Source organism: Sinocyclocheilus rhinocerous, unplaced genomic scaffold (genome assembly GCF_001515625.1).
Source record: "Sinocyclocheilus rhinocerous isolate Xijiao unplaced genomic scaffold, SAMN03320098_v1.1 scaffold880, whole genome shotgun sequence".
Lineage (NCBI taxonomy): Eukaryota > Metazoa > Chordata > Actinopteri > Cypriniformes > Cyprinidae > Sinocyclocheilus > Sinocyclocheilus rhinocerous.
In genome coordinates, this window is record NW_015666969.1 from 30,110 (window position 1) to 42,755 (window position 12,646).

Below are 12,646 nucleotides of genomic sequence, written 5' to 3' on the forward strand. Positions count from 1 at the left end.
AGAAATAAAATAGAAGAGAACCGTAAACTGCTCAGGATAAACCGGTAATCCATGCACAACTATCACAATAGACTACAAAACCTGAGAAGGCTTAAGAGAGTGGAGTACAATCACACACACACAAACATTAACAATCTTGTTGTTGTTAATCTCAATGACATGAAAATAGATTAGGAACAATTCACAATCACAACTTTTTTTAAATATTTTAATCTTTATTTTACATCACTGTGAAATAAGAGTAAAGTGTCTTCTCTCGATGCAACTTAATCCCTACTATTAGTATCACTTTTGTTACAAATTCACAGAGAGGTACACTAAAATGTAAGGGGTACACTGTTTACCGTCACATCTATATGGAGAGCTGGAAAAATAGCGGGAATCTTTGGAAATACCATTCACATCTTCTGATATGCAACACTCAATCACACCATCAAGACGACTGCAGCGATCTGAAGAGTTACGCTGATTTCACAGATTACTCTGGCAGTGCTAATGTATTCGGTTAAAGTTTAAGCAGAAGGGAGGAAGATCTGGCCTTAATTCCCTCCACAAGCACATGCTGTACTTATGAATCTAACCAGCAAACCTGTGATAAACATGACAAAAAATTAACAATTTCAAGCATCAAAAAAAAAAAAAGTCATCTAGCAAACTCTAACAAAACTGCATGTTTCTGCAGTACGCAAACATTCCCACTAATTAAAAAAGTCCAACACCCCGAGTACAGTACAGTCTACACCAGTGCAAACAAATAATCATGTTAAAGGTCATTAAAAGACATGTACATTAAGAAAACATCACAGTTGCCCTTGAGAAACATGGAACATTCCATTCAATTTCAGCTGAAAGCACTTCTTACAAAAAGAACCCTGATCAAAAAAAAAAAAACCTTCAGCATAAAAATTAATTGTAGTGCCTTTAGTTCACACATGACTCTCACACTATGAATGCACGTTTAATGCTCTGAAGAGATGTAGTCGATCCAAAGGTGTGTCGCTGGGCAGAAAGAGTGTGTGTGGTGGCCGAGCATCGAGCCTGTGCCAACAGCGTGCTGTTTGCAGCGCAGGCCTTCATTATGCCACAGTCCACAGTCCCACTGACCAGACAAACAGCTCCGGAGACCTGCAGAGGACATTAGGACACTTATCGCTGCTGTTGTGTTGAATTATGCATGTTGTTCGACACAGCGTTGTAGTTTGACAAAAGCCGTTTTTTAAATAGTTTTTACTGAAGTATAGGGCTTCACAATTATTTGAATTTCTAATCGTGATTACAATTACTAATGCCAAAATTAAGCAATCATTCAAACGCGCAATTGTGTGTTTTTTCTTTCTACAGGTTATCTTAAGTTTTTTTCCATTTTAGTATAACATTAACTACTATGAATATATATATATATATATATATATATATGTTTTTTTTTCTTTCTCTTCTCTCTAGGGTTTTTCCATTGTTTTAATTTTAGTTTTTGAATAACATTATAATAACATGCATATTTTTTTTTTTTTTAATTTAAAGAAGAAACCAAACCAATGTATAATTGACATTTGAGGCTTAACGCTATAGAAAAGCAATAACAATTTTTCAGGAAGAATTGTTTATATAATAATATGGCATGCAGTTGCTTCAATGGTAACAATGGTATAAATCTATTCAAAACATCATTCAATGTAAATTGTGATAATTGCAATTAATAATCGCAATTCCAATTCCAAGGGAATAATAAACAATTATGATTTTTGTCATAATTGTGCAGCCCTACTGAAGTACATACATTGGAGACACAAGACTCTAGACCAGGGGTTCTCAAAGTCTACATTCAAAGGTCCAAATCTGAATTTTCATCAGTGTCAAAGGTCCGGACCAGAACAATTGGTTATTACAAAACTTGTTTTTAATAAACATGCATAACAAATAAACATTACTTTTTTGAAAAATTATTGTATTGTAATTAAGTATCGTAAATTCAACACTGAAATACTATTTTAGCAACAGAACCAAAATTTGCAAATAACCTCTAAGCCTAGAGACAATCCTGTACTGAAAACAACAACAAAGTTATTGTTAAACACCTGCTATGTTTGTACATGCTGTGACATACATGCTGCCATCATTGTACAGGTTTCACCACTCACCCGTCTCTTGGCAAAAACAACAGCACTACGGTGAGGGAAAGTTGATCTTGTCGACCTGATTCATCTTAAGGTGGTTATCCAAGATCTGGAAAAGCTCCTGAATGCTGGGCACATATCCTGATTGCAACTTGGACCAAATTGGTACATCTAATAAACCAGAGAGAAATAGTGATGCTTCTTTGACATACATACAATGTTCACATACTTTCATTTTTCCCCCCCAACTGTAGAGGCCATCCAAATGACATTACCATTCAATGAAATCTCAAAAGCTCCTGTCGAGAGAAAATGGGTCTCCAACATGTTACTAAGGAAGAATGCCATGAGGCAGGAGAATATCTGCAAAACATACCCAATCAAATGTAAGACATTTTCTTCCAGGTTATTAAAAACAACATGCAGACAAGTGGAGAAAATGCAGTTTTGCAATGTATTTTTCTCTTCTTAAGAGTCTGTTTCACTCGATACAGAAGAAAAAATCTGATGCTACTTCAATTTAATCACAAATACAGTCAATTTTGATTTTCCGTCTTTAACACAGGTGTTTACAATCACTACGTCATCATACACATTCCCCCAATTCCAGGCATGCCCTTCACACTCAATGACACGGTTATGGCTCTGAAATGCTGCTCATTCCTCAAAAAAGGATTTGCGTCAGTTCAACTACGACACAGTCACAGTGTACGTTTATCTTCAGCCTAATCTCCATTATAAAATCAGGTTAGAGTCCAAGCACTTCTACACCAACATTACCTTATTCTCCTGTCCCCAGGACCATATTCTTGGAGTGTCCATTCCAAACATTTGGAAAGGATTTTGTCCTGTCACAATCAAGGCGATGGCAAGCAGTTTGAAGTAGGAGATGAAATTTCCAGTGTATCTGTAGAGGAAGACACATGACAAGTTAAAGTCAGGACTAAACCACTGTCTGACAGAGGGCCAATTCCACAACATCTGGAAAAACACACTCACTTGTTGATGGGTTTGGGAGGGTAATTCTCTCCCTCGATTCGGATGTCCGGGTACAGCTGGCTGATAGACCGGGAGTACTCCTGGAACACCTTACTGTACCCTCAGGATATACTGAAAACAAACACACAGTTAATGACGGTGATAAATCATTTCAGAAACAGTCATTGATATGACAACCACAAACACAAGTCTATATGAAATGAATACTCAACCTATTTTATAAAAGCATACTACATCCACGCACATTTATAAATTTTTTTACCTCATAATGTTAAATATAAAAATGTATTTACAATTGCTTGAACTAGGTTACAAGTCACTAGCACAGTATTGATTAAAATATGTTTACTCAGTAATATGTACTAACTTACATCTGAGAAAAAAAACGCTACAAAATTATTTAAAACCACTCTCACTTGGATAACATTAAACCACAGATCTATTCATTCAGAAAAGGAAGATTTTAAATATTCAGTACAAGTCTAACAAGTCCCTCTAAACTATTGTCTTCGGTATGTTGTGTTCTTACAGGGCAATGTAACGTTAATCTCACTCGAGCTTTAAGCAGATTTACAATAATCTGCTCAATTCGACACATTTCAATTAGACACATTAATGCAAGATATCCTGAGCAGTTTTCGCAGCAAAGATGTTAATTACGTACATAAATAAAAACGAATGTGTTGGGAAAAAAAAGGTTGTCTTATGAATTCATTAACAAGGTAAATTGGGGCGTTTTTTACATTCATCTCATGACAAAAAAATGGTCCAATTTATTTCAATTAATTCCACTTATAATGCAAATGAATTTATTACCCACGATATAGTTATTTTAAAGCACATTTATCAACTTAAATATTATACTATGTATTATTTTAACACATTCAGGCATGCTACGTTAGCCGTATTAGCTTAGCATCCCCTGTGGGCTTTAAACCGACAGTAAAACCACTGAATAACATCAGCGTCTGTGGAGTTTCTCACCAGAACTGGAACTTGAGAACCGGACCCGTGTACAATGTGTGTTTGTTCTGTCTCTGTGTGTGCAGGTCGGGTCCAGTGCTGTCCTGTTGAGTCATGCTGCTGCGGCCCACATAAATATCCCTCACGGTTAGCGCAGTAAACAGCAGCAGGGCCGTTAATATACCCGCCTGACTGTACTCCGCCATCTCCGGCCCCGTCCACAGCGACAGAACCGCACTCACAGCCCTGCTCCCGCTGCAGTTACCGCCGCCGCGGAACTAAACACGAACCAGGGTAATGTGACCAAAATATGTTTCAAAATAAAAGTCTCCCACGCTGCGTCATGATGGAGAGCGTGGTAAACAGCGACATCTACTGGTGAAGTGTGTCAGCAACACATTTCAGGTTTTTGGCTCCAGCACAACACGTGTTCATCAGTACTACATGCCAGGGGAGGAATGAACATTTAGTACAAATATATATTGTAAATAAAAGATGAATTAAAGTATGTATGATATTTTTTTTAAAGAGGCAATAGTTACAACAACATTTCCCCCCTCATTTTTACACGGCACATAAATTAGGCTACATACTGTGCAAAAAGCTATGTGGAGAAAAACTAATTGTTATAGCCCATCTCTCCTCAGCTAATGATCTTAAGAGAATGTGTATATTAATTTGTCTGTTAATTAGGTTTTTTCTGTGAATTTTCATGATTATGAGTTGCAGCATCTTGTACTTGTAATACATTGCTTTCGCAGTTAGAGGCAGCAAATGTAATTATTATGAGTTTAACTTTAAAATATGACATTCAAACATATTTCTGGAACACATTATTCAATAGGTATGCAAATACCTTAAATTATGCCTCTAAAATGCAATAAATACTAAATGTTTTGTAATTTTCATCAGACACTGAGAGTATATCTTAACCCTATAGGCACTTTTGACTAAAGTATAAATGTATGGCCTGTGAATGTGCATTGTAAAAAAAATTCCGTAAAATTTACGGTAAAAAACCGGCAGCTGTGGTTGCCGGAATTTTACCGTAAAAAATACGGTAGCAACGTTTTAGGTTTTACGGTTTTAACTTAAATTTACAGTTAAATACCGTCATTTCATTAACTGATATAATGTTAATATACCAACCTATTGAAGTACTGAAATCAGTTTTGTACCTTTGTAATACACTGATAACCACAAAAAGCAGGTGGTGATAAGAAAGTCACATGATGAACCAAAGCCCAGCACAAGCAGCTTTTAAATAATAACATATATAGAAGGTGCACAGTTTCATTCACACACACACTAAACACCATCATGGTAACACACATGAAACTGAAATAATGCAATAAACATTAATTTAACAACATTAGGTGTAACACACAACCCTAATATACAAAACTGATAAGAAAAAACTAAGAAACAGTTATTTCAACAACAAAAAACATCAAATTTGAAATGTAACGCAGGGAATTCTGGGAATGTCAATTTACGGTTATTCACTGTAAATTATACGGTATTTTTCACTTCCAAAAACGGTATACTACTGTAAAATTAATGTCCAATACAGTTTTTCACCGTATATAGTAGGGGAATTTACCATTAACCATTTAACAGGTTTTTACTGTAGCATTTTTACAGTCTTTTACCGTTAAATTCACCGTCATTTTTTACAGTGTGTGTAGCAGTCTAATATTCTACAGCCTGTATTTATGTGAACATAAAACTGATTACATAAGCACTCTAGGTAAGATTTATTTAGTCTTTTTGCACTGGTTTATATTTAGTACAGTGAAAAATGAGCCCTTCTACATTCAAAAAATCCATGTTTAACTCCTCTTTGTTCATTGTAAATTTCTATATTTATTTATGACAGCAGGATGATTATTGTTGCGTGCTCTTTGTCTATTGGTATTGTTAATACTTGCCTTAATTAATCAATGAACAATTTCTGCTGAAGAGGATTTTACAAATGCAGCACGCTTAGTTTAAAAATAGTTTATTTATGCTCTTTTCAGCATAAATAATAATTAACAGCATTGTGTTGTACATTGGAAAATCACTTCATCAGTTCAAAAAGCTTCTATGCTTCTATGCTAACTCCAATAACTGTTAATGTTTTAAAGCATTTCTCAGCTAATAAAACATTCAGTGCTTCGGGATATTTGAGATTTGGTGCTCAAAATCAAACATACAGTGGGTACGGAAAGTATTCAGACCCCCTTAAATTTTTCACTCTTTGTTATATTGCAGCCATTTGCTAAAATCATTTAAGTTAATTTTTTTTCCTCATTAATGTACACACAGCACCCCATATTGACAGAAAAACACAGAATTGTTGACATTTTTGCAAATTTATTAAAAAAGAAAAACTGAAAAATGCTCAGTATTTAGTAGAAGCACCCATTTGATCTAATACAGCCATGAGTCTTATTGGGAAAGATGCAACAAGTTTTTCACACATGGATTTGGGGATCCTCTGCCATTCCCTCTTGCAGATCCACTCCAGTTCTGTCAGGTTGGATGGTAAACGTTGGTGGAAAGCCATTTTTAGGTCTCTCCAGAGATGCTCAATTGGGTTTAAGTCAGGGCTCTGGCTGGGCCATTCAAGAACAGTCACAGAGTTGTTGAGAAGCCACTCCTTCGTTATTTTAGCTGTGTGCTTAGGGTCATTGTCTTGTTGGAAGGTAAACCTTAGTTCCAGTCTGAGGTCCTGAGCACTCTGGAGAAGGTTTTCGCCCATTCATCTTTCCCTCGATTGCAACCAGTCGTCCTGTCCCTGCAGCTGAAAAACACCCCCACAGCATGATGCTGCCACCAGTCTGAATACTTTCCGTACCCACTGTACATCTGTAACATGTCGCACAGCATACAAGGGCACAAAACAAGACAAATCATAAGGCTTCAATCTCTTCAGCAGATATACGGCTAACACTGTTGAAACCAGAGAATTCTCCTATGAATCTGAAAGCATTTGAAACCACACAGAAAACGGCAACTTCTCCTGTAGAACGGAAACAACAGAATAAGCAGTGGATAGAGGTTACACACAATCAAAACAAAACAAAAACAATCACAGGGGCACCAAACTGCACTCGCGCATTCCCATAATCAGCATTTCCACATTATCAGCAACCCCTTCCACAGAAAAACTCATGTCAAGTTAAAATCATTATTTTCTGGTTCTTTTGAATAAAAATGTAACAACCACTGGCCTGTTTGAACCTTGCTTTTGAATATATTTGAGTGTTTATGCATTTGGAAGAACCACCTTAAGCTGGTGAAATACTGCGATGCTACATAAAACTTAGTTACACTCTTTCCCAAGGTGCTTGGGAATAAACATGAGTTGAATTATGAGCAAGTGTTATCAGATTACATTAACATTTGGGTCACTATTTAATGCTAATCATCATTAAATGAATATGTTTTAATAGTTTCATAATTTGAACGGGTTTCAAATGTATCCATGCACTTAGTGAGGAAGAAATGTTAGAATTTTTTTAACAGTGAGTAATCACAAGGCTATTAAGACCTTCAGCCAATTATGTTGGAGATGTTATATTTTAATCCACTAAACGATATCTGAACTTGATTGTATGCTGATGGATGAATCCAAACAAATGTGTGACAGAAACAAATTACTGTAAATCCAACAAATGTCACGTTTCTTCAGACCTTTAAAGATTACTTAAGTGGTAAAGTGTGCCCAGAATTAAGCATGAGGGATTTAAAATATATCTGTTACACATTAAAGGGCTCATATGATGCGATTTCAATTTTTCCTTTCTCTTTGGAGTGTTACAAGCTCTTGGTGCATAAAGAAGATCTGTAAAGTTGCAAAGACTAAAGTCTCAAATCCAAAGAGATATTCTTTATAAAAGTTAAGAGTTAACCACGCCTACCTAAAACGGCTCGTTCTAACACGCACCCACATGTCTACGTCACGATGTGGCAACGCGTAACAAGACAGTATAAGTCATTATAATCAGTAATTATGTCCCCACTGGATGCAACAAATGCCTCGTTTGTAATGGGTTTTATTGGTTTTGTCTCGTCGTGCCGGGCCAATCATAACGCATTGGATAGCTGGCCAATCAGAGCACACCTCGTTTTTCAGACCGATGAGTTTTGTAAAAATCGACGCGTTTCAGAAAGGCGGGGCATAGAGGAGAAACAATAATGTACAGTATGTGGAAAATAATGTGTTTTTTTTTACCTTAAACCGCATAAACACATTTCATTACACCAAATACACAAAATAATGTTCTTTTTAGCAACATCATATGACCCCTTTAATAAAATGAAACATATTATAGGGCCATCAGTGATTTTTTGCACTTTGACATTTTTTTATGGAAATTCAACACATTTTCTCACCAAAAATCTCAAAATAATGCTTTTGGCTGTTTTACTTTTAATGGGTGAGTTTAGATGTTTTTAAAACGGATTGTCATTAGAGTTTCACTACTGTAATACAATTTTTTTTATTTAAATCAGCATAAATGAAAGGAAGTACATATATATAAATACTTTGCATTACGGTAATGATTTTCATTGCAGTAATGGGGAAAGTGTGCTTAATTGTCATGAAAATAAAAGGCTTGATGATGTCTTAAAAGGCATCATTTTCTGTCAGCAAAACGTCATTTCTCATTTCTTTCTTTTGATTTTGAGGTGACTTGAACTTGTTCTTGACAGGTTTAGTTGGATTTGCCTTTTTAGTGATGGTGTAATTGAAAAAAAGAACATGATAGATAAGCACACTCAGTTCATGGAGCAGCTGTCATAAAGTAACTAAAATTAGTTGCAGGCACATCCTTGCATTGTGAATTATCAATGTTAATAATTTCACAGTTTAAGGTCCTCAACACGGGCAGTTCCTCTTAGGGTCGGGCAGATGTGTCAGCCTCACTCTGCCGTCTTCTCTCTCCACGTCTCTGTAGATCAGGGACTTTTGGGCTTTTAGACGACATGCCAGGCACATGAAAATGGAGTCCACATTCTGGCTCTCCTTGGGATCTTTGGCTGATGTTTCAAACAGTAGCATGTTATGGGCATCGGCAAACTTGAGGGCAGTGTTGGAAGGGACCTGGATCTGGTCAACTAGGTCACATTTGTTACCCACCAGAACACGAGGCACCGAGGATGACACCCTGTGCCCGTTGCACTCCTGAATCCAGGTCTTTAGATTCTGGAATGAGGCCATTTTTGTGACGTCATATACAAATACGACGGCATGCACATTGCGGTAGTAGTGCTCCACCATGCTCTTCCGAAAGCGCTCCTGGCCCGCTGTGTCCCATACTTGTACCTGTTAGAGAAGAAACAAGACAAACAACAAATTTCAAGGTTGCAGAGAAATTTAATGAGAAAACTGATCCACCAGAAAGAAACTGATTAGAATGACAATAAACAAATCTACTTTGAACATCTTTAAAAAGCCTTTTTTAACTATTCAAGGTTAAATCCAAATGACTATGGGTCATAACTTTGAACTTTACTCATCATAAAACATAAAGAAACATTACGATTGTGATTGAATAAATTATATATTAAAGGGTTAAATGAACTCAGCTGACTGATTTCAAATCACAAACATATATACACACACACACAGATACGTAGATATAGATAAATAATGTGTTATCTATGCATGCATATTATGTTCTTTTCACCAATCTATTGTATTGTGTTGTATGAATAATAATAAAAAGAAGAAGAAAAAAAAGAAAATATAAGGTTAACAATACCATATAATCTGTACTGAACAATCTAGTTTATTTAAGATTACACATGTAGCTGTGTTAGTTTCTAGGTGGTCTACGCGGTTTATAAGCTTTTGAAATCCACCTTATGTTGTTATGACAAGCTACAGTAGATAATCATAAAATAAACTGTATCAGCTTCCACCAGATCAAGACAGTTTGAACCAGCTAATTAACAGTTTGGACCAGGTAATGAACATCTTAGACAAAGTAAAAATTGAATTAAACTGTCGACATTATGACACGTATTTTGGATTCGTCTTGAAAGAAACTACGCCTAATTGATGCAACATGCGGAACACATCGGAAAGGGTCATTAATGTGATTACTCGGAATGTAAACATTGAGCTTCCTCGTGATGCTGCTGTCACACTTACACTGAAACACACAATACAGTCGTGATACAACGAGATATCGGCCTTCGTGACAAGACCAACCCCAACAATAAATCCCACCTTTATTTTCTCGCCCTCGAGCTCCACGGCTTTCTCCCTGAAATCCACGCCGATGGTGGCTTCGGTCTTACCGGGGAAGGCTCCGCCGGTGAAGCGGAAGGTTAAACAGGTCTTGCCCACATTTGAGTCCCCGATGACAATGATTTTAAAAATCCGCGTCTGCACACTGTGATCTAGGGACGTGCTCAGGTCTAGAGACGACGTGAGGTTGGCATGGCGTGAGCTGGCAGTTCCTTCTCTGTTTTTTGGGAATTCATTTGCCATCACGGTGAAATGATGTACCGAGCCTGGTGTTCACTGGTCCGGCGGTGATGATGATGGTGGTGGTGGTGATGGGGGAAGGGATGGCAAATCCACTCCCTTTACAGATGCAGGGAGTTTAAGTGTATGTATGCCAACTGATGCAGTACTTTTAACGCAATTAAAAATAGGTTTGTTAAAAAATAATAGTTGAAAAATAAATTGTACTTTACCTTTGTGTCGAAAAATTGTGACAACATGGTTGCGCTGGTTAAATTTAAAGGGATAGTTCACCCCAAAATGAAAATTCGGTCTTTATTTACTCTACACGTTGACTTGTATGCTATTGCAGTACATACAAACAGAGTTGGGCAAGTTACTTCCAAAATGTAATACGTTATATATTACTAGTTACTGTCTTTTGAAAGTAATTAGTTACATTACAATATTACTGTCTCTGAATTGTAATGCGTTACACTACTTTTGAGTTACTTTTGAGTTACTTTCACCAAAATATCCACAGAAGTATTATAAAATGCCCAAATGTAGTTTATTGCTGCTCATTCTACACCCAGTGGAGGGTAATGTGGTAGGTCTATATAGCATAAAATTATAAAATCATATTTAGATGCCGGTATGTAGGTCTACATTAATGTTACGTTGTAGTTTAGGTTAAACACAGATAAGCAGAAACCACATTACTACATTCATAAATAACACCGGTAAATAAAGCGAAATGGTATAATGTACAAACAATAAACACAATAACTAGCCTATAGGCAATTTATACAAACATACAAAAATGTAAGTATCAGAATAATTGTTAATAAACAGTAGGAGTATAGGCTACATAGCCATAAATATGTGTATAGAATAGTTTAGCAAGTTTGGGTTTAGAAGAAGAAATATTTAATTTAATTCATATTTAGATCTTTTCTTTTTTTTAATTCATATCTCACTATGATTTTATTTCCTATGGGGATGCACAAATGCTATGCTATGCATATTTCTTGCTTAAGTTGTGTGGTGTCTTGCATTTAAAATGTAATACACCCCAAATTAATGTACTGTAGGGCCTACTTTTGTTTGTCTAGTAATATTGTGCAATTGTGGCATTTTAAAAAAATAGTATATATCAAAAGACAATTAATATTCGGTAATATCATGTTTATCTGCACTGACACTATGAGATCCCTTACCAAAAAGAAGTATACTTCAAGTTTATTTTTATTAAGTAAAGTTCAAGTATATTTTTAAGTATACTTTATGTAATGTATTGTCATTTGGTCAGTGCGTCTTTAAGAAACACTCCGGACTCTGTGGTGGATTAGCATAGGCTCCTCCTCCTCATGCGTGTGTGCACTGCAGTAAAAGAAGTAAAGCTGGACTGAACGTTTGAAAGCACAGTGTCGGTATCTTGCATTATTTTACATGGTGTCAGAAGTCTGCAAAGTACAGGTAATGAAATATGGCATCCTCGGAACTATACTAAAAGTGAACTTACAGGTATACTGATAGTTTACTAAATAAATACTTGTAGCATTTTTAGTACACTAAAGTATAGTCTCAGTAAACTACTAGTTTAGTAGTTTTATACTGCAAGTATACTTGTAAGTTTTCTTTAAGTGAACCTTACATCATACTTTAAGTATACTACTATGTCCCTATTTAGGTATTAATTTGTATATATTTGATTATATGAATATCTGAACTCACAAAACATCAAAAGAAAGAACAGGGGCCTGTTCCATAAAACAAGTTTACCAAATAAGCCAGGCTTATTTCAGTCCGTCTGGCTTATTTTGAACCAAATCAACTGACAATAAGTCAGACTAAATGAAATAAACCTGGCTTATTTGGTAAACTTGTTTTATGAAACAGGCCCCAGGGTATGTAAACAAAAACATTTTATTCTAGCTTCATGCATTCTTTTTTATAAACACTTGAATGTGGGTAAGTTTCATAAATAAATAAAAAATAAATAAATAAATAAAAATTTTGAGCAAAAAAGATGAAAAAAAAAGACATCAAAACGAAGATGGAGTTGATCAACACCCCAAAGCTTGACAGTCATTACCTCCTCATGGGTCGACATTTTGTTCCA

At 35.9% G+C, this 12,646-nt stretch overlaps 1 protein-coding gene and 1 pseudogene across 1 annotated transcript; both read right to left on the reverse strand.

Moving 5' to 3' along the window:
• Nucleotides 1-200: 200 nt before the first annotated feature.
• Nucleotides 201-4,380, reverse strand: LOC107733316 (selenoprotein T2-like; annotated as a pseudogene).
• A 4,126-nt stretch (nucleotides 4,381-8,506) lies between these two features.
• Nucleotides 8,507-10,836, reverse strand: LOC107733314 (ras-related protein Rab-33A-like). Its single transcript, XM_016544885.1, has 3 exons — nucleotides 10,776-10,836; nucleotides 10,303-10,662; nucleotides 8,507-9,393 (listed from the first exon to the last, which is right to left on the reverse strand). Exons 2-3 carry the CDS (start codon nucleotides 10,564-10,566, stop codon nucleotides 8,947-8,949), a joined length of 711 nt encoding a protein of 236 aa, XP_016400371.1. The 5' UTR covers nucleotides 10,567-10,662; nucleotides 10,776-10,836; the 3' UTR covers nucleotides 8,507-8,946.
• Between the last annotated feature and the right edge of the window lie 1,810 nt (nucleotides 10,837-12,646).

Bases quoted from the DNA above. Each gene is read 5' to 3' on its own strand.
- LOC107733314 (XM_016544885.1), bottom strand. From the start codon at position 10,566: ATGGCAAATGAATTCCCAAAAAACAGAGAAGGAACTGCCAGCTCACGC. The intron at 9,394-10,302 runs GTGGGATTTATT...CTTCTCTAACAG, and splicing joins TCGAGGGCGAGAAAATAAAG to GTACAAGTATGGGACACAGC.